The sequence below is a fragment of the Oncorhynchus kisutch genome, linkage group LG26 (assembly GCF_002021735.2).
Source record: "Oncorhynchus kisutch isolate 150728-3 linkage group LG26, Okis_V2, whole genome shotgun sequence".
NCBI lineage: Eukaryota > Metazoa > Chordata > Actinopteri > Salmoniformes > Salmonidae > Oncorhynchus > Oncorhynchus kisutch.
Genome location: NC_034199.2, coordinates 32,741,337 through 32,764,084, shown reverse-complemented (window position 1 = coordinate 32,764,084; position 22,748 = coordinate 32,741,337). Strand labels below are relative to the sequence as shown.

The 22,748-nt window shown below is 45.1% G+C and overlaps 1 protein-coding gene across 35 annotated transcripts in view; it reads right to left on the bottom strand.

Moving 5' to 3' along the window:
- Positions 1–22,748, bottom strand: part of LOC109870734 (microtubule-associated protein 2) — a 178,610-nt gene that overhangs the window by 28,173 nt on the left and 127,689 nt on the right. For 32 of the 35 annotated variants that reach the window (XM_031806184.1, XM_031806182.1, XM_031806186.1 and 29 more), the window contains 7 exons: positions 15,260–15,346; positions 13,644–13,721; positions 11,770–11,991; positions 7,733–8,047; positions 2,813–6,550; positions 1,563–1,823; positions 883–1,026 (listed from right to left, as the gene is read on the bottom strand). In XM_031806184.1, the coding sequence (XP_031662044.1) occupies positions 883–1,026; positions 1,563–1,823; positions 2,813–6,550; positions 7,733–8,047; positions 11,770–11,991; positions 13,644–13,721; positions 15,260–15,346 (4,845 nt within the window). The remainder of the gene's footprint in view (positions 1–882; positions 1,027–1,562; positions 1,824–2,812; positions 6,551–7,732; positions 8,048–11,769; positions 11,992–13,643; positions 13,722–15,259; positions 15,347–22,748) is intronic. The other 3 variants (XM_031806199.1, XM_031806192.1, XM_031806211.1) reach the window with 3 other exon arrangements.

The window sequence follows — 22,748 nt, the reverse complement described above, 5'->3', positions numbered from 1 at the left end:
TATAGGCACAGTCAACCTAGTGTATGTAAACTTCTGACCCACTGTAATTGTGATACAGTGAATTATAAGTGAAATAATCAGTCTATAAACAATTGTTGGAAAAATGACTTGTGTCATACACAAAGTAGATGTCCTAACCGACTTGCCAAAACTATAGTTTGTTAACAAGAAATTTGAGGATTGGTTGAAAAACGAGTTTTAATGACTCCAACCTAAGTGTATGTAAACTTCCAACTTCAACTGTAGCTCTGAAGCAGTAACATTAAATGACCAAACGAACCATCTCCCAGAAAAGAGAAACCCAGATTGAACATGGGAGCTGAGGAGAAGAAAGATGCTCCCAGAAAAGAGAAACCCAGAATGAACATGGGAGCTGAGGAGAAGAAAGATGCAATTCAAAGTAAATAGCACATAATAAAAGAAATCCCAAAAGTTGAGCGACTGACTGTTCACAACAAGCACATTTGAAAAATGAAGTCAAATGAAAAATGTATAACAAATGAGTTTATTCTAATAAAATGCAAACACTGAACATGACAAATTAACTAACAAATGAGACAGAATTAAAAAAAATTGATTAACAAAATAATTTAGCAAAATTTAACAAAAATAGAAGCTTCAAACAACTGTAAGGATGAGGTTAATGTCAAGTACTTTGTGAAACTGCTGATGTAAAAATGGCTTTATTAATACATTTGATTTATTGATGAGATGAGAATGTTGATATTTGCAGCCACATTGCAGATGCCTCCCTGGCCCAGCCAGCGGGACATTCCAAATGGCACCCTATTTCCTATTTAGTGAGCTACTTTTGACCATGCCCTACAGGCCCTATAGAGAATAGGGTGCCATTTGGGATGAAACCCAGGAGTGGTTGGTCACCTGTAGGTTTCCTCCTAGCAGAGGGGTGGGGTTGGGGCTGGGCGGGACTTGGGTGTCGGACCGCAGTAGGCTTTAACACACTCTTCCGGGATGGAGAGGAGCGCGTCTCTGCTTTCTTAGTCAGCTCAGTCTTCTTGTTCACGGCTAGGAGAAGGATGAGGTAGAGACATAGTCAAAGAGAAAAAAGGAAGAATGTACAAGTAGCATCAGAAGGAAGAGTGAGAGATAGTCAAAGAGAGAAAATGAAGGAAAGGACATAGTGTGGCACAAAGGTTTGGTAGTACAGACACCCACCAAGAAAGGCTCTCTGAATGCCAGTTAACATTCATCTGAGATCTTAAAGGCTTTTAAAGATGATAATATTTGACAATTAGAATGAAAGAGAATAACAAAATCTGTCAATTAATAATATATAACTACAAAGAACTATATAGAAATGTTTTTAATTATTGGTTTCCCAGACACATATCCAGCCTTGTCTTGGACTATAAAGCTATTTAAATCGAGAAGTATCTGGGAATCTGGCCCTCTAGAGTAACAAACTGAATGGAGATCTACACCACTTCAAATCAAAGAGAATTTAATAATCTGTCAATTAATAATGTATAACTACAAATCATTTACAAAAATGAAAGAAATAGAGTAACAAAATGATTTGGAGAGATACTGTAGTTCTGAACCTTTTTTCTTCTTGATGTCTTCCCTGGGGATACAGACAGTCTCCTTGCGGACGGGTTTACGTTCAGGGGTGGAGACGCACCCCTCGCGCCCCCTCACACGCGCGCTTTTAGCCTTGGGCTTCACTGGCTGCTTTTCCTGCTTCTGCTGCTGGAGAGTCTTGTACTTCTTGACTGGTGGGGCTGGGACCCGGTCGGCTCTCAGGGGCTCGATCTGCTCGGCAGCCATGCTCATGTCATCATCCACATCTACAGTGGAGAGATCTAGGTACAAAACAGACATGGTAAGGTCATCATCATGCAGTAGTACTATGGACACAACACAAAATATGGCCATAACACTCATAAACTGGATAAAACAGTGTTGATGTGTAATTTTGTTATCATGATGAAATATGAAGTCTCCACTGTGAAAATATTGTAATAAACATGAACAGGTATCAGATCCATATATTTCAAGAAACTAGGCGTTTATCCCATGTCCCTACTTCAAAGAAGAGGCATTACTTGGGTGCGATGAGCCAAGTAAAGCCTCCCCCCGGCCAAACCCTCCCGTAACCCAGACGACACTGGGCCAATCATGGCCGGTTGTGATACAGCCTGGGATTGAACCCAGGTCTGTAGAGACGCCTACATGATGCCTCTAGCACCGCTGCACCACTCGGGAGGCTTAAAATTATGTATTTTTTTATATAGTATGTGTTTACTACAGATAGTAATGTGAAGAACAACATGACTAAGATATCAGATTAGCATATAGGCCAAGGACTAGATAAAGTGTATACTTTTTGCTACTACATTCACCACTTTTAGTCTTGAAATCTTTGGTTGTTTCCTACACTGTGCATCCTTAAAGGACATGGGAGGAGCTACTGCTTAAGAGGTGTGAACGATGCTAAATGGGTGTAGACAAAGAAGAGCTCTCCAGTAGGTGTACGAAAGCATTAACGGGCCATTTTGTCGAAAGTGAGGTAACAAATGTATCAACTTTCAAAGCAGAATTACTTTCCCATTGTTCTTCAACTGTAGTGTATGATATACCATTTTGTAGCTCTGAGTCTCTACTTTTATCCAATGTAAAAAACACCTTTATAAATGTTGCTACATTTGACCGAATCGAGACGGTCACATATTGACTATACTATTGCATTCCTCTAACCACTGATTATATTATTATTTGTGGTCATTAAACATGTAATTTATCTGTCATTGAAACATTATTATTATTGGATTATAACAGAGAGAAATCTCACCTTGAGTATCGACCCAAGAGCTGTCTAGGATGGAGTCGTCCATGGTGGTCTCGTCTCTGTCGTAGCTCTCTGTCTGTCCCTCGGTCTCCAACTGCACCTCCTTCTCTCGGGAGGCCTGCACCTCCTTCTCAAGGACCTCCTCTGAGACATCCCCCACCTCCTCTAGACTAGCTGCCTCCATGATCTCCACCTCCTGGGACTCCTCCTCCTCCTCCTCTGGTGTCTCAGGCTCGGGCGGAGCGGAAAAACGCACGCTGTGTCCTGGCTCCTCACCCTCGTCGATGGTCTGGACTACAGTGATGAAGTCATCTTCTACAGTCACCACTGACTCTATGGCAGCTCTGGGTTCTGGAACATCAATCAACGCTGCTCCTGCCCCTGCCAGAACTTCACTATCTTCCTCCTCCTCTTCCTCCTTGTTTGTCATTCTATCCTTCTCAACCTTCTCTTCTTTCTCTACAGGCATTGATGGTTTTATCTTTATCATGATTTCATCTGGTTCCACTGCCTGCTCTGTATCCTCCTTCTCCCCCTCTACCTTTTTATTTTCTTCCATGGTCCTCTCTTTGACCTCTACAACCTGCTCCTTCAGCTCCTCTTTGCTAACTTTCTCGTCATCATCTTCTGTGGCGCTCACACCACTACCTGACACAGATGGAGACGTCGTCATGGGGTCAATCTTTGTTGGCGTTGTCTGACCTCCCATCTGTTTAGGTTTCTCTATTTCCGTAACTGAAACCTTTTCTTCTTCTGTGGTGCTCACACCATCACCTGACACAGATGGAGAAGTCACCATGATGTCAACCTTGGTTGGCGTTGTCTGACCTCCATTCTGTTTAGGTTTCTCTATTTCCGTAACTGGAACCTTGTCTTCTTCTGTGGTGCTCACACCATCACCTGACACAGATGGAGAAGTCACCATGATGTCAACCTTGGTTGGCGTTGTCTGACCTCCATTCTGTTTAGGTTTCTCTATTTCCGTAACTGGAACCTTGTCTTCTTCTGTGGTGCTCACACCATCACCTGATACAGAGGGAGACGTCACCATGACGTCAAGCTTTGTTGGTGTTGTCTGACCTCCCGTCTGTTTAGGTTTCTCTGTCTCCGTAACTGAAATCTTGTCTTCTTCTGTGGTGCTCACACCATCACCTGACACAGATGGAGAAGTCACCATGATGTCAACCTTGGTTGGCGTTGTCTGAACTCCCGTCTGTTTAGGTTTCTCTATTTCCAGAACTGGAATCTTGTCTTCTTCTGTGGTGCTCACACCATCACCTGATACAGAGGGAGACGTCACCATGACGTCAAGCTTTGTTGGTGTTGTCTGACCTCCCGTCTGTTTAGGTTTCTCTGTCTCCGTAACTGAAATCTTGTCTTCTTCTGTGGTGCTCACACCATCACCTGACACAGATGGAGAAGTCACCATGATGTCAACCTTCGTTGGCGTTGTCTGACCTCCATTCTGTTTAGGTTTCTCTGTCTCCATAACAGGAACCGTGTCTTCTTCTGTGGTGCTCACACCATCACCTGACACAGATGGAGAAGTCACCATGATGTCAACCTTCGTTGGCGTTGTCTGACCTCCATTCTGTTTAGGTTTCTCTGTCTCCATAACAGGAACCGTGTCTTCTTCTGTGGTGCTCACACCATCACCTGACAAAGATGGAGACGTTGCCATGACGTCAAGCTTTGTTGGTGTTGTCTGACCTCCTGTCTGCTTAGGTTTCTCTGTCTCCGTAACTAAAACTGTGTCTTCTTCTGTGGTGCTCGAACCACCAACTGACACAGATGGAGACATCACCATGATGTCAACCTTCTTTGGTGTTGTCTGACCTTCCATCTGTTTAGGTTTCTCTGTCTCCATAACTGAAACATTGTCTTCTTCTGTGGTACTCTCCACAGAGGAGGCTGGGGAGGGCCTAACGGGCCTGCTGATCCTGTCCTTGGCAACTCCAGTCAGTTGGTAGACGTCTTCAGCATCCACCTCCTCGTATGCCTCCTGGTGCACCAGGAACTTGTCCTTCACCTTCTCCCTGAGCTCCTGCAGCTCCCGCTCCTCCTCCATGCTCAGAGGCCTGTCCTCCATCTCCAGCCGGCGGATCTGCCTCTCATAGGCAGCCATCTCAGCATCTGTCTCGGGTCCATTGTCTCCTAGCTTCCCCTCCTCTTCCAGGGTAACTGTCACTGTAGGAGTTACAAAGGACTCGGCTGACTTCAGAGCTGAAGCTGGTTTGTCTTTTTGGTTTTCCATGGAAGCATTTTCATGGCTGATCTTTTTGTTGTCTTTTTCCTCTGAAGCTGAATCCTTCTGTCCCATTTGTTTGGTTTCTTCTTTTTCTTTGGAACCGGCGCTCTCAGCTAACTGACTGGTCTTCTCGTCTTCGGCTAGTTTGTCTCTGGCATCGATTTTCAGTTTCTCCTCCGCCATCTTTTCCTCCAGAGCCATAGGGGTAAAGCGCTGGGGCGGGGAGTCAATGGGACTATGGAGGTCAGCAGGGGAAGGCATGGGCCCTGAGTACTCACTGAACACACAGTAACCCAACTCCTCCAGCTGGCTCTCACTCTTGGCAAGACTCTGGTTCTGACTCTGGTCCCCCAGAACCAGGTTAGCCAGGGAGTCGCTGCCAAGGACTTGGGCGTCCACAGGGACAGACTTCCTCCTCATGATCTCAGGGTCAGTGTTCTCAGAAGCCAGTCTAGACCTGCTGCCCGCAAGGTCCAGCATTTCAGGTAGGTCAGGAGCCATGACTGTCCCGTTTTTGTAGTAGTATTTGGGTGGGAAGGGAGATTCTGGGGACTCTGACCCCTGGGGGCTGGTCTTTTCACTGGGGGTCTCTGTTGCTGTGTTGTGGGGAGGAGATGAAGAGTCGGACGTGACTGAGGCTGCCGTCTCCAGGATCAGGGGACGGAAGGGTGGTGGCTCCTTCTCCACAGATGGGGTGGTGACTGGGAGATAGTTGGCAGACTCCTCCAGACTGCCGCTGGTAAAAGACATGATATCCGTGGCCAGTGGGGAGAAGTTTCTAGGTCGTCCATGACCACTGGGATCCATCGATCCAATCGTAATGTTGAGAGAGTAGCTTCTTTGATCCAGGGCCAGCTTCCCAGGAGACAGCCTACATTCGTTACTCCTGTCCAGGGCCGGTAAGGTCTCCTTTTGATCTCCCATCGTGTCTGATTTCTCCTCCACTGACTGTGTTTGTGCCAGCATGCTGTAGTTGATCTCAAGGGGTGACGGAACTGTTGGGGAACTGCTCCCTAAGACCTTCTTCTCTTCTCCTGCGGTGCTCAGTTCATAATAACCTTCTGCTTGAACCCCCTTGGATCCCTCATCTGGCTTCAGGGCCGAAGTCTCGAAATAAGCTGACATGCCCGATTTGTCTTTGTTAGAGTCAGTTGGGACACCTTGTCCTTGACCTTGGCCTCCAGCTGTAGTGAACCCAGACCCTGAATCCGTCGTGAGGTTACTGGACTCAAGAACTTCCACTGACGGCTGCTTCTCTGAGACTGTTTTAGGTTCATCCAGTATAGACATTTTGCTAAGCTCTTTGGCTTGGCTCTGGCTGTTTGAAGGTAAAGGGGACAGAGAAGGGGAAGGGGAAGCCATGTCCGTTTTGGTGATCAGGGGTGCTGCTGTGTGGTCCCTGCTGAGGAAAGCTGGACTCTCTTGTTCAGTGAAGTCTGGGCTGAGGGATCCACTCCTCTCGCTGTCTGGTTTGTCCGTGTCCATCTTCAAGGCTGTAAGTTAAATCTTTAGTAGTTTGTTTGGTTTTGCTTCAACATTCAGCTATTAAAGGTAGGCTACTTTGTTTTAGGTCAGCCATTTTAACCAGGGCCAGCCATACTATCACAGACACAGGCAAAGCTCTGCTCCAGACTCAAAGCCTGTTATCACTTACTGTAGCACAATACAAAGAGCATCGCGCATCACTGAGGCAGGACAGGAGCATGAGGCGGAACCCATGAGGCGGAACCCATGAGGCGGAACCCACTCACTGATGGACGAAACAATGGCATGGAACGTGACGGAACGTTATGGAACCGGAATGACGGAACCGGAATGTGCAGGCAGCCATGGCGTTGATGGATGAGAAGAACCAAGCAATGAGAAATGGAATTGACAACTTTACATATCTAATAAAGGGTAAAATAATATCCTTTCTGTCATTATTTCCAGGCTTTATGGAGAAATCCTAATGATTTGCATTTAGCTAAATGTTTGCTTTCCACCCTGATTGATGATTTTTGATTACATATTCAACTATTACCTTTGAGGACAATGGACAATCATCTATCATCAAATTTTCCTAGAATAAGTTGTATAAGTTCTAATTTTATTTCAAGTATAATGTTATTAAGATCAACTAAGACATGAATATATTTCAACAATAGGAAAAATGACAGAATAACATTATTGACACAATATCTAAAAAATGAAAACCAGTGAAATGGCAATAAAAACACTTGATATTGATATTATTACGAAACACAGCTGAATCCAATAGAGAACGAGTGATTTACATGCTATATAAATGAGGCATTTTAATGGCAAACATCACTGGCAGAAAGACACGGAGCAATGGGTTAACACCAATGAGACATCAATACATCAGTAAGTAGCATCAGAGAAGGGAAAGCTTGGTTGGGAGGATCGGCGACATTTCATTAACACACAGACACGAAAAGCCCGGCCTCAAAAATTGCAGCTAAAAACTGAAAACAAAAGCAAAGAGAAAGCAAAAAGGAGGAATCAGGAAGAACGTTTTAAAACATGGCTTCAAGCTTTCACCTGTGTTGCCTTGCAGCCTTCAGCAGAGCGTAGCGGGGGGGGGGGGGATTCCCTTAAAGCCTAAATTATTGTCTACACACAATATAATAACATGCAGCCTGGGAGAGGAGAGAGAGGACAGACAGACACACCTTCCTCAGGACTCTCCTCCTCCCCCTCAGCCTCTGCCACCTCCTCCTCCTCCACCCTCCCGTTAGGGCCTTCTGGGGCGGCACTAGCTGCCTCGGCCTGTATGGGTGGCACAGTATGGGCCTCGCCTATGGCCTCTGCCTGCTCTAAGGGCTCGGCTGGGGGGCTGTCCAGCTCAGGCTCATCCCCACTCCACAGCTCCTCAAGAGCTGCTGCGATTTCTGCTGCTGCCCCTTCCATCTCCTCCTCCAACATCAACACCTCTTCCTCCTCCTCCTCCTCCTCCTCGAATGTGTCTGTAAGAGCCTCGACGGTCTCTACTTTGTATAAAAGAAGTAGACATCAAGACTACGGGTTGGCAACACAGACTTGGGTTACATAGGTACAAATCGGTGGGACACTTTCAGCTCTGTAAAGGTGGCTCACGGTGTATACTGTATAGAATCTATTGTAGACAGAGATAGATGCACTGGTCACAGATGTTGTAGCGTATGAGTGAGTGACGTTTCTCCCCCGGTCATGTGGTTTGTTTGGGTTTGGACTGTATGGGATGTTTTGGATCATAGAGTTTAAGCATGCAGAGGCTTTTCTGTATATTAAAGATATAAAATCATCCTGAAAGAAAGATTAGATACTGGTCCGGCACACTATTGAATATTTTTGTAGTTTTATTGAGTGCAATTGTGACAGCGTGAACCCAAAGGTTTTCGTCAGGCTATAAAAGAACCCTCACCTCACCTGTCTGTAAAATCTGCTGTGGATCGATGTTATCAAAATGCACACAATGGCCATAGTTGGTCTCTCTCTGTCACACACGCACCATGCCGACACACCACATCAGGCTATTTCCATTCAAACATACCTTTATCTGTAACAAAATGCATGCGTGATACACCATAACAGTCTTTTGCAAGCAAAGTTGTGCACTGTAGCTATACATACAGTACATTCTACATTAAGTGGACTTGGCCTTCCCATTGTCAGTTGAGAGAAGAGCCACAGAAATATATCAGAAATCCTACTCTCACCGCATCCAAGTTCTGAAACCATAACCTGAGTTGATCCATGTGATGGATAGTGGGGTGTGGGCACTATGTTCCAAAAGGGTTCTTCGGCTGTCCCCATAAGAACACGATTTTATTTCCAGTTAAAACCCGTTTTGGTTTCTGTGGAAAGGGTTCTACAAGGAACCAAAAAAGGTTCTACCTGGAACCAAAACAGGTTCTTCAAAGGATTCTCCTATGGCCACAGCCCAAAAAAACGTTCAGGTTCTAGATAGTGTAGTGTATGCAGAGGCAGAGGCAGCCAGTGGCTCCAAGGAGAACATGTCCTTTATCACTGTTCTAGGATCAGCCCTGGATCAGTAATCAATCCTCCAAACCCAAACCATTAGAAGTTACGAAACAGATCCCCAACAAGCATATCCTCACATCCTCTCTATGTGATCAGCACACACACCTGCAGTTCGATAATTCTATTGCGTCTTCCTAATCCATTCCCTGTGGATTAAGGGGCTACAGTATACAATGCTGCAGTACTGTTCTGCATGCGGAGGATGCTCTGCACAGTGATGTGCGATTGATTTCTTTAAATCTGGGCCGGGGGTGCCTCTGCTCCTAACTCCTAAGCTGTCATGTTGACTATGAGTTGCAAATTGAGATTCTGAAATCCTGCTTAGAGGCAGAAAGATGCTGCTCAACCCAACAGGCTTTATGCAGCAGCGTTACCCCTGCCCTCGCCATGCGGCACGGTGCTCAGGGTTTTACATTACGCCAGGCGGCTGGGCTGCTGTGTGTCTGTGTGTGTCTATGGAGCAGGGCAGTGACTGGATGTGGCAGCAGTGTACAGCCTGCTAGGTCACATCACAGCAGGGGCACTCTCTGCATAGGGAGAGGAGATAGAGAGGAGGACTGATGCCTTATGGCGTCCGCATGCTTCTCGGCCGAAACAGTTTGGAACAGTTAGTGCATACAGTATATTTTGATGACATTTTGTGAAATATTTCTTCGTTTTGGACTTTGGCAAGAGTTTTTATGGCTGTTCGGGCACACCCATGTGTGCCCGAACAAGCCTGTCGGTAGCCGAAGACCACGCCCCCTTGTTGGCGATTTGGCCAATAGTAGGGTTTCTTCAATTAAATGCATATTGTCATTCAACGAGAGATGACTCGGCCTCGTACATTTTTTTACTTGGGAAATACTGCACCAAACATCCCAGACAGATGCAAAATTGGTTGACTAAGCTCTCCATGGCAAAAACGTCAAACCTCTAAGAAATCTGTCATTAATTATCTTAGATTAATTGTATTTTTAAGAAGTGTATAAGAAGTGTATACTGGCTATGGTGTCTCAAAACAGACAAACAGAACTATTGCCGCCTTTTATTCGTAATAATACTAGACACCTAGCAATTTTATGAAGTTGGTTTTAGCTAGCCCACATAGGTTCCCAATCTCCCAACTAGCTACCAAGAAGCCATTTCATGCTATCAATCAAGTTTTTATTTTACAAGGCAAGCCAGTTAAGAACAAATTCTTATTTTACAATGATGGCCTACCCCGGCCAAAGCCTCCCCTAACCCGGACGATGCTGTGCCAATTGTGCGCCGCCCTATGGGACTCCCGATCACAGCCAGTTGTGATACAACTGAAACAGGGTCTGTAGTGACGCCTCTAGCACAAAGATGTTGTGCCTTAGACCGCTGCGCCACTCGGGAGCCCCAAGTTAGTTTTTCTAACTTGTCTAACTATCTTAGCTAGGATGCCTGTTGGCAAACTTTAGAAAAGCAAAGCAATACCTAAATGTAATGAATAAGTCTCAGATTCCTTTTAATCTTTTACCCAGATTTTAGCAGATGCAGAGAAGCATATTTAACTGCAGTCAGGAGGATACAGAGAGCTCAAGAGATATGCTTGGATATGCAGAAAAATACACATATTTTTTACATAGAATTAAGCATATTAATTATGGCCCTATATTGCAAAAAGTAGTTTCAGATGTTTGAAAAGTGTAAAATTGCAGGGGACCAAGCCACCTTCCGAATCCCTCCGATGTTTGTGGTACATGGAGCCCCTTCATCCAGCCTACTACAGAAAACATTAACTTCAGCCTTGATGAGGTGCTAAGGACTTGTCTTTGTCGATTAATACTATAAGCCTTTGAAGTTGTGAGAGAGCGTATTGAGAGTGTGTGAGAGCATGTGTGTGTATTTGCAGTGCAGTGCGTGTTTGTGTTGAGCTGAACATCGTCCTGTGGATCCTGGTGATCTACAATGTGTGTGTGTGTGTGTGTGTGTGTGTGTGTGTGTGTGTGTGTGTGTGTGTGTGTGTGTGTGTGTGTGTGTGTGTGTGTGTGAGCGGGTGATGGGACACATGAGAAGGGAGGGCTCAGGGATGAGTTTGTCTTTGATGGAGCGATGACAGACAGAGACAAAACACATGGCATGAAGATGTCACAGACCGGCAGAGAGGAAAACATGTGCATGGAACAAGTCTTAGTTCATGCACCTCTGTATATTGCTGCAAGCCATTTGGACCACAGCAAGTCCTGCGCCTGCATGCCACTCTGTTTAAGTGATTTGCATATGGCATTTTTTTTTACCTGTATGCATAAACATTTTATGATATGCATCCTTGCAAGTATGCACATGTAGGTTTAAGAATTTTCTCAGGCAAATTTGTGTTCAAATTAAAAATGAAATCAGTTATGTTTATATTCGTCGGATCACTTTGATAAGTGATGGGATGCTTCCGGAGGCAAAGTCGACTACAGTGAACAAATGGCTTTGATTGAGATAAATCACAACAAACTAGATCATCTAAACATCACAAAACATGAAAGTGCTCAGATTCTTTGAACTAATTGACACCACAGGGACACAAACAAACACACGGACGGACGGACGGAAAGACGGAGGTTATTGGTCGAACCACAGAAAAGGGGGATCGAGGGTAAAAGAGAGGGAGAAAGAGGAAGGTAGGAGGAAGAAGGGAAGATAGGAAGGAAGAATGGCGTACGTAGAGGAACCATGCGCGGTTCACCTTGGATCTGTCTAAAGGCAGCGGCCGGCACTGAGGGCCGAGAGGAGACCGAGCGATCCCACTCAGGGCTGAACAAGGGGTGATCATAGTATTCCTCGTCAGAGTGGTAGGGGTCATCCTCGGGCATAGACACAGAGATGGAGGGGGCGAGGAACTTGCACCTCTCCCGAGAATTTTGGAAGTGGTGGAGAGGGCAGGCCTCCTCCTCCTCATCCCCTACATCTACAAACAACAGACACACAGGAGAAGAACGTACTGCAGGGGAAATCTGGACACACACAGAGAGAGAGACAGACAGGGAGAGGGAAAGACTCACAGAGAAACAGACAGGGAGGGAAAGAAATTGAGGAAGGGAAAGGGGGAGGGAGGTAGAGGGACAAACAACAGACACACAGGAGAAGAACGTACTGCAGGGGAAATCTGAACACACACAGAGAAACACACAGGGAGGTAGGGAGGGATGGAGAAGGGGGCATAGAGGGACTTGGTGTTGGGGAGAAAGAGAGAGACTGATGAGAGCGAGGAAGAGAAAGTAGTAGAGATAAAGAGAAAAAAAAGATTGAGAGAACAAGGGAAAACTAAGACAAAGGGTGAAAGAGAGAGAGAGAGAGAGAGAGAGAGAGAGAGAGAGAGAGAGAGAGAGAGAGAGAGAGAGAGAAGCAACAAGACAAAGACACAAGGACTGTGACCAGCAACTGAAAGTGACTGAGTTTGGGGTCTGCCATAATCAGAGAGAAGATGGGACCACATATTCAGAACAATTTAACAGTGACCGTGATGTAAAGCAATGTAACAATGACATCCATTGAAAGCTAGTATTATTGGGCCAACTGCTGCAGTGCTGATGAGCAGTGCTGTAGTGCTGCCAGCGGGCAGACAACTTTGCTTGCTGGCTGAGGTATTTACTCACTGCCCCGAGTAAAACAGTGGTGCCAAGGTGTTCTTTTATAAACATACTTCAATTTCTATAGGAATTGATAAAGATATTTAAATATAAGGGAGATTTCTACGTAATAAGATAGGAACAGGGGGAGTTTCCATTTTCTGAACATCAGGAAGCTATGTAGCTACCATGTAAATTCAACCACCAGTCTGTCTGAGCATGGCTGGCCCCTCCCACAATCTCTGTCATAGGTCACATGTCCACTGCAGTCAGACTAAACAAACACAGATCAGGTCAGGCACGATCAGAAACAAACCAGGAAGACAAACAAGCATGGGCAGAGAACAAGGAAAAACTAACAAGAAGACATGCTTAAACACAGGACAGAAGAATAAAGACAAATACACATAAGTGGAAACAAGAGAGGTTAGGAGGGCAAACAGGCTACCAGAGTTATATCTGCAAGGACAGGAGGGGTGGATGATGAAAGTCAGGGGAGAGGAAGGATGCCGGTGGGGGGTGAGGAAGAGTGAGGATGGGTGAGGTCATGCGAAGGTCATGCACTGGCATTCCAAGACGAATGGTCAGGGAAGGGGGAGGATGAAGGAGTATGGGCTGGTGGATGGAGGGATTTTGAGGTAAAGAAGTGATTAAGGTGAAAGCATTTCTAAATCCGGGGTAAAAAGGAAAATGAGGAGAAGGGACAGGACTTCTGTTCAAAGAGAATGAATGTCTAAGAAACACTTCCTGTGTTTGGTTTCCTTTTTCTGTGTAACCATATGACCCAGGTAGGGAGCCTCTGTGATTGGTTCTTCTGAAGGTGACATATACAGTATCCTCCAATGGGGCAGTGGAATGGGGTTCCAACTCGTCTCAGCACGGTCAAATACAACTCCACTTCACATTCACTCATGATGATAGCACATCTCTCTCTCTCTCTCTCTCTCTCTATCTCTCTTCTCTCTCCCTCATCTCTCTCTCAGGACCTTACCTTGATCCAGGGGTCCAAAGCAGTGTTCAGCAGCAGGTGAGGGAGGAGGGGAGGGAGGCAGGTTCGCCGTGTCTTCAACTACAGAAAACCAGACAGAGGGAGACAATGTATAGTGAGTGACGTTTGGAAACAGCTAGTGTGTGTGTGTATCTGTGCATGTGGGGCGGCAGCGTAGCCTAGTGGTTAGAGCATTGGACTAGTAACCGGAAGGTTGCGAGTTCAAACCCCCGAGCTGACAAGGTACAAATCTGTCGTTCTGCCCCTGAACAGGCAGTTAACCCACTGTTCCCAGGCCGTCATTGAAAATAAGAATGTGTTCTTAACTGACTTGCCTGGTTAAATAAAGGTAAAATTAAAAAAAAAAATTAAATGTGTGCGTCGAGGTAGTAGCTGATGAAGCCTGGTGTCTCTCTCTCTTTCTCTACACCTCTCTCTCTCTCCCTACCTCTCCCTCCCCCTATATATGGCTCTCTCTCTGGTTAATCCTTTAAAGCTCCTCTGAAAGTCACTGTAAATAGTAAAGATGTGAATAAATACTATAATGGCTGTTTTTTGCTGCGTAATTCCTCCAATGAGCATTATCTGATGGAAATGTGTTGAACTGTAATAGTAAATTAGGACATTACAGGCATCCTTATAACAGACAGCCCATTTAAAGCAATTCAGAATAATAAAAAAACAGCATAGTCCTTACAACCTTCCCTTCAGTGATGTCAAGGCTGGCTCACACACTAACCCTCCATAGATCTATGATGTCATAGATGTGCTGACAGACAGAGGTCGCATCCGGGGATAGAGAGAGGCATGAGGAGGGTCAGTGTTGTTATGTGGCCTCCAGAGGGCTGATCTGGGATATGCTCTGCTCTGGGCTTACTCCCCCAGCACTACCACCATGGTAGATCTACTCTGACAGCTGTCCGGACCTGACACAGCTCTCTAACCCCTACACGCATACCACCAACAGCACCATTTCTGTCCAATGACATCGGCCAAAAGGACCTCTTGTTTCACACTGGTGGGTGTGTGTGTGTGTGTGTGTGTGTGTGTGTGTGTGTGTGTGTGTGTGTGTGTGTGTGTGTGTGTGTGTGTGTGTGTGTGTGTGTGTGTGTGTGTGTGTGTGTGTGTGTGTGTGTGTGTGTGTGTGTGTGTGTGTGTGTGTGTGTGTGTAAAGATTTCAAGATAAAAAGTGGTGAAAGTAGGAGCAAAAATATCTCGTAAAAATAAACGTTATCTAGTCCTTGGCCTATATCCACATCTGACTTTGGTGCAGGTCATGTTGTTTTTCACATTACTGTCTCTGGTAAACACACACTATATAAAATACAATCTAAGTTTATTTGTCACATGCACAGGCTACAGAAGGTGTAAATGGTACAGTGAAATGGTTACTTGCATAGCGGAGTTGTTTGTTTAGACATATACAGTAGCTAGCTAAACAATGAACCATAATCCCAACTGGGACCTCTGTGTGTGTGTGTGTGTGTGTGTGTGTGTGTGTGTGTGTGTGTGTGTGTGTGTGTGTGTGTGTGTGTGTGTGTGTGTGTGTGTGTGTGTGTGTGTGTGTGTGTGTGTGTGTGTGTGTGTGTGTGTGTGTGTGTATGTATGTGTGTGCGTACCTGAGGGCAGTCTTGTCTCCTGTTCTCCCTTCAGTACTGCCACTGCCTCGGCTGTCACCTCCTGCACGATCCGCGCAGACACTTGCTCTGTGACACACACACACACACACACACACACACACACACACACACACACACACGCACACACACACACACACACACACACACACACACACACACACACACACACACACACACACACACAGAGAGATGTCAGTGACATGTCTAAACCAACCATATCTTGTCAATCATAGTGTGTAAATTAAATATTAACTTAAGGTCTGTCCTTATTGATTGATAATGCATTTAATGATAGCCTTAGATAGACAGAAAGACAATTGTTTAATATGCAGAGAACCAAAAAAAGACAAATCTATACTTCAATCTATACTTGGAGCATTGGCAGCGTTCTAACTGCAGAAATCACCATGGAAACACAGCTTCAGGTAGGAAGACAGCAGCCACAACTACTGGCCAATCAGAAATGGTCCTGGGCCTGGGCCTGTGATTGGCAGATAACTTTGAGCCAACAATTGTGTGGTCTTCCCAGGGTCGTACTAACTATGAACCAAACGAAAGCAAAGGAAGCATGTTTCTTTTTTCGTTGCAAAATGTTTTGCTACGGTGTGCACTAATGAATACGACCCAGATACCCTCCACTGGTCAGAAACTATTTTATCTAGATGATATCTTTACCCATTAGACCTAAAGATGTAGGATCTTAATTTGATCACTATTTTGTTGCTGAGAATTTTCCTGCACAGCAGTAGTGTATTCGAGGTTTAAAAACTGTCAGACATTATTTGTCCTAACATAAAATGTTTTTGTTGACGAAGCAAAAGTGGGGAGCTCTGGTGGAACGTCATATGATGCTGTTCTAACGCACGTGCAATGATGTCCAAGGGAAATCAACAGTATTCATTGTTTGTGGGAATGTCTTTGTTGTTGTAATAATGCAAACTGACGTGGTAGTTTCACCATCAAGGATTCCAGTTTTAATGTTAGCTAGCGCTAGTCGGCTGTATTTTTCCTTCTATAGCAGTGGTTCCCAACCAGGAGTACTAGGACCTATCCACAGGGGGTACTTGAGAAGACTCATGAGATCCTAGGCCTACTGGTCAAATGCACATGAGGAGGTACATTCAGGGCTACACCGGGCAGAGCAAAATTCTGTTGGTGGTACAGTAACCAAAAAAGATCAACCACTATAGCTTGGTCTCAATCTTCTTTCTAAATGGTGAGTCAAACATGTTTCCAGCTCTTTTATTTCCATAACTGATCATGTTCTCATGGCTCTCTCATCTCTCTGCAGCAGACATATAGTGAGCAATATGTTTGGAACAATGAATCGCAATAACATTGCAGTATCAAATCGCAATACATATCGTAGATGGCACCTAAGTGAGGTCCCTGGCACTTCCCAACCCTAGTATGTGTGTGGGTAGGGTTTGTGGATATACAGTATGATGTAATTGGACAGCCATACATCCATGATTCCTGTGCATATGGACTCCAATATATACTCTACATCCATATCATGTCATTTATTTTACATTCATGAGTTTCACTGTCATCATTTAGTGTTTTTGAGAATGTCAGTCTTCTAAACAGAGTAGTTGACATGGCAACAGTGTATTTCAGTGGGAATAGTTAGTTGGCGGTGGAGAGCTTTGGTGGTCACGATGTGGAGCTGTTTCAGGACCATTTTCCACCCACCAGACACACGCGCGCGCACACACACACACACGAAGGCACACACACAAACACGTCTTCTGGGAACACTCACACAGCACACTCACCCACTCAAATGATCCTGCTTTCTGTGGCTCCATTTCAGAGTGAAAAGGAGAGTGTCATACACACATGGCCAAATACGTACCACTGCCAAACCCAAGTGTCATTGCAGTCAATTTAATCCAATCAACCCAAAACTATTCAAGAAAACGTGAAAACCTGAAAGAGTGTTTTAACAACTTCAGTAGAAGTTATACATGCCACGTAGTCTCAAACTAGCTGGAAAATAGAACAGAGACTGTAAATCTAGGACCATCAATTAACACCCTCAGAGCACCCTGAGATCAAGATCATAAAAGATCATAAAACTGGATGTCATGTCATGTCAATCTCTCTTCAACCCTGTGATGTTGTGCCTGATGTACTGAACAAAAATATAAATGCAAGAAGCAACACTTTCAATTATTTATTTATAATTTTTTATTTCACCTATATTTAACCAGGTAGACCAGTTGAGAACAAGTTTTCATTTACAACTGTGACCTGGCCAAGACAAAGCAAAGCAGTGCGACAACAACAACACAGTTACACATGGGATAAACAAACATACAGTCAATAACAGGCCATAGTGGCAAAGTAATTACAATTTAGTATTTTACACTAGAGTGATACATGTGCAGATGAGGATGTGCAAGTAGAAATACTGGTGTGCAAAAGAGCAGAAAACCAAAACAAATATGGGGATGAGGTAGGTAGTTGGTTGGATGGGCTATTTAAAGATGGGCTGTGTACAGCTGCAGCGATCGGTAAGCTGCTCTGTCAGTTGATGCTTAAAGTTAGTGAGGGAGATACTGTATAAATCTCCAACTTCAGTGATATTTGCAATTCGTTCCAGTCATTGGCAGCAGAGAACTGGAAGGAAAGGCGGCCAAAGTAGGTGTTAGCTATGGGGATGACCAGTGAAATATACCTGCTGAAGCGCGTGCTACGGTGGGTGTTGCTATGGTGACCTGTGAGCTGAGAGAAGGCGGCGCTTTACCGAGCAAAGACTTATAGATGATCTGGAGACGGTGGGTTTGGCGATGAATACATAGCGAGGACCAGCCAACGAGAGCATACAGGTCGCAGTGGTGGGTAATATATGGGGCTTTGGTGACAAAACGGATGGCACTGTGATAGACTGCATCCAATTTGCTGAGTAGAGTGTTGGAGGCTATTTTGTAAATGACATCGCCGAAGTCAAAGATTGGTAGGATAGTCCATTTTATGAGGGTATGTTTGGCAGCATGAGTGAATGAGGCTTTGTTGTGAAATAGGAAGCCGATTCTAGATTTAACTTTGGATTGGAGATGCTTAATGTGTCTGGAAGGAGCGTTTAGAGTCTAGCCAGACACCTAGGTATTTGTAGTCAGAACTGTCCAGTGTAGTGATGCTAGTCAGGAGGGCGGGTGCGGGCAGCGATCGTTTGAAGCATTTAGTTTTACTAGCATTTAAGAGCAGTTGGAGGCCACAGAAGGAGTGTTGTATGGCGTTGAAGCTCATTTGGAGTTTTGTTAGCGCAATGTCCAGATGTAGAAGGGCCAGATGTATACAGAATGGTGTCGTCTGCATAGAGGTGGATTAAAGAATCACCCACAGAAAGAGCGACATCATTGATATATACAGAGAAAAGAGCCAGCCCGAGAATTGAATCCTGTGGCACCCCCATAGAATACATAGCGAGGACCAGCCAACGAGAGCATACAGGTCGCAGTGGTGGGTAATATATGGGGCTTTGGTGACAAAACGGATGGCACTGTGATAGACTGCATCCAATTTGCTGAGTAGAGTGTTGGAGGCTATTTTGTAAATGACATCGCCGAAGTCAAAGATTGGTAGGATAGTCCATTTTATGAGGGTATGTTTGGCAGCATGAGTGAATGAGGCTTTGTTGTGAAATAGGAAGCCGATTCTAGATTTAACTTTGGATTGGAGATGCTTAATGTGTCTGGAAGGAGCGTTTAGAGTCTAGCCAGACACCTAGGTATTTGTAGTCAGAACTGTCCAGTGTAGTGATGCTAGTCAGGAGGGCGGGTGCGGGCAGCGATCGTTTGAAGCATTTAGTTTTACTAGCATTTAAGAGCAGTTGGAGGCCACAGAAGGAGTGTTGTATGGCGTTGAAGCTCATTTGGAGTTTTGTTAGCGCAATGTCCAGATGTAGAAGGGCCAGATGTATACAGAATGGTGTCGTCTGCATAGAGGTGGATTAAAGAATCACCCACAGAAAGAGCGACATCATTGATATATACAGAGAAAAGAGCCAGCCCGAGAATTGAATCCTGTGGCACCCCCATAGAGACTGCCAGAGGTCCGGACAACAGGCACTCCGATTTGACACACTGAACTCTATCTGAGAAGTAGTTAGTGAACCAGGCGAGGCAGCCATTAGAGAAACAAAGGCTGTTAAGTCTGCCGATAAGAATACGTGATTGACAGAGTCGAAAGCCTTGGCCAGGTTGATGAAGACTGCTGCACAGTACTGTCCTTTATCGTTGGCGGTTATGATATCGTTTAGGACCTTGAGCGTGGCTGAGGTGCAACCGTGACCAGCTCGGAAACCAGATTGCATAGAGGAGAAGGTACGGTGGGATTCGAAATAGTCGGTGATCTGTTTGTTCATTTGGCTTTCAAAGACTTTAGAAAGGCAGGGAAGGATGGATATAGGTCTGTAACAGTTTGGGTCTTGTGTTTCCCCCTTTGAAGAGGGGGATGACCATGGCCGCTTTCCAATCTTTAGGAATATCAGATGATACGAAAGAGAGGTTGAACAGACTAGTAATAGGGGTTGCAACAATGGTGGTGGATAATTTTAGGAAGAGAGGGTCCAGATTATCTAGCCTAGCTGATTTGTAGGGATCCAGATTTTGCAGATCTTTCAGAACATCAGCTGTATGGATTTGGTAGAAGGAGAAGCAGAGGGGGGCTTGGGCCAGTTGCTGTGCGGGGTGCAGAGATGTTGGCCGGGGTTGGGGTAGCCAGGTGGAAAGCTTGGCCAGCCATAGAGGTGATTATTGAAATTCTCGATTATTGTGGATTTATGAGTGGTAACAGTGTTTTCTAGTCTCAGTGCAGTGGGCAGCTGGGAGGAGGTACTCTTATTCTCCATGGACTTTACAGTGTCAAAACTTTTTGGAATTAGTGCTGCAGGATGCTAATTTCTGTTTGAAAAAGCAAGCCTTCCTAACTGATTGTGTGTATTGGTTCCTGACTTCCCTGAAAAGTTGCATATCGCGGGGACTATTCGATGCTAGTGCAGTATGCCACAGGGTGTTGTTGTGCTGGTCAAGGGCAGTCAAGTCTGGAGTGAACCAAAGGCTATATCTGTTCTTAGTTCTACATTTTTTAAATGGGCATGCTTATTTAAGATGGTGAGGAAAGCCCTTTTAAAGAACAACCAGGCATCCTCTTCTGGCGGGACTCGACTGGCAAAAAGTGCCCTTCACTGATGAGTCGCGGTTTTGTCTCACCAGGGGTGATGGTTGGATTCGCGTTAATCGTAGACGGAATGAGCGTTACACCGAGGCCTGTACTCTGGAGTGGGATCGATTCGAGGTGGAGGGTCCGTCATGGTCTGGGGCGGTGTGTCACAGCATCACCGGACTGAGCTTGGTATCATTGCAAGCAATCTCAATGCTGTGCGTTACAGGGAAGACATCCTTCTCCCTCATGTGATACTGTTCCTGCAGGCTCATCCTGACATGACCAGTTGACTCAGTTGACAGTGAGTGGGCGTTTCTTTTTTTTGCTGAGTTTAGTTCAAATAAGGAAATCAGTCAATGGAAATACATTCATTAGGCCCTAATCTATGGATTTCACATGACTGTGAATACAGATATGCATCTGTTCGTCACAGATACCTTTAAAAAGGTAGGGGTGTGCAGCTAGCAGCAATAGAGTGGTCATTTCCGGTCACAACTTTCAGACTTGTTTACGTATTGCTGTGCGTTTTGTTGCCAACCTTACTTTGCTACCTGACAACTTTACAGTTTTTACTTTTTAATTACCGTTTATATTTTTTGTTTTCCCATCACATAATAATAATAATTCAACTTTTTCAATCGGGACGCTTTATCTGGACATGGTTCGTCAGGACCTCCAACAGCCGAAGCTAAGTAGTAACATTATCTTGATGCCTTCTAATTGCAGTCGCTGTACTCATAATATACAGGAGAATGATGTGTTGTGCTGTGCTGCAAGCCCAGCTTCAGACGCAATCGTTAGGCAAGGGTAATTTCAGTGTAGGAAAGGATGAAACAGCGTCTGTGCCACCAGTAGGTACAGATAGTAACGTTAGTATAAATCCCCTCGCACGGTCCCCGCAGCTGGACAACCTTCGCATGGCTTCTGGAGGGAAATGCTGTAGGAATGCTCAACCGGTGTCACTCAATCAGCCAACATAAACTTTCAACCGGTTTTCCCCATTAAACAGCGAGTCGGAGTCTGAGGCCGAGCCTTCTCTGGTCTCTACTCCTCCCTCTACTCCTCCTACTCCTTACGGGGTCTGAGACGCCGAAGCCTCCCACCATTAGCTCTGACAAATTGAAAACCCTAGTCATTGGCGACTCCATTACCGGCAGTATTAGACTTAGAACTAATCATCCAGCGATCATACACTGTTTACCAGGGGGCAGGGCTACCGATGTTAAGGCTAATCTGAAGATGGTGCTGGCTAAGGCTAAAACTGGCGAGAATAGAGAGAATAGAGATATTGTTATCCACGTCGGCACCAACGATGTTAGGATGAAACAGTCAGAGGTCACCAAGCGCAACATAGCTTCAGCGTGTAAATCACCTAGAAAGATGTGTTGGCATCGAGTAATTGTCTCTGGCCCCCTACCAGTTAGGGGGAGTGATGAGCTCTACAGCAGTCTCATAACTCAATCGCTGGTTGAAAACTGTTTTCTGCCCCTCCCAAAAGATAGAATTTGTAGATAATTGGCCCTCTTTCTGGGACTCACCCACAAACAGGACCAAGCCTGGCCTGCTGAGGAGTGACGGACTCCATCCTAGCTGGAGGGGTGCTTTCATCTTATCTACCAACATAGACAGGGCTCTAACTCTGCAATGAAATAGGGTGCAGGCCAGGCAGCAGGCTTTTAGCAACCCTGCCAGCTTAGTGGAGTCTGCCACTAGCACAGTCAGTGTAGTCAGCTCAGCTATCCCCATTGAGACCGTGTCTGTGCCTCGACCTAGGTTGGGCAAAACTAAACATGGCGGTGTTCGCCGTAGCAATCTCACTAGGATAAAGACCTCCTCCATTCCTGCCTTTATTGAAAGAGATCGTGATACCTCACATCTCAAAATAGGGCTACTTAATGTTAGATCCCTCACATCAAAGGAAGTTATAGTCAATGAACTAATCGCTGATCATAATCTTGATGTGATTGGCCTGACTGAACCACGGCTTAAGCCTGATAAATTTACTGTGTTAAATGAGGCCTCACCTCCTGGTTACACTAGTGACCAATTCCCCCGTGCATCCCGCAAATCGGAGGTGTTGCTAACATTTACGATAGCAAATTTTAATTTACAAAAAAAAAATGACGTTTTTGTCTTTTGAGCTTCTAGTCATGAAATCTATGCAGCCTACTCAATCACTTTTTATAGCTACTGTTTACAGGCCTCCTGGGTCATATACAGCGTTCCTCATTGAGTTCCCTGAATTCCTATCGGACCTTTTATTCATAGCAGATAATATTCTAATTTTTGGTGATTT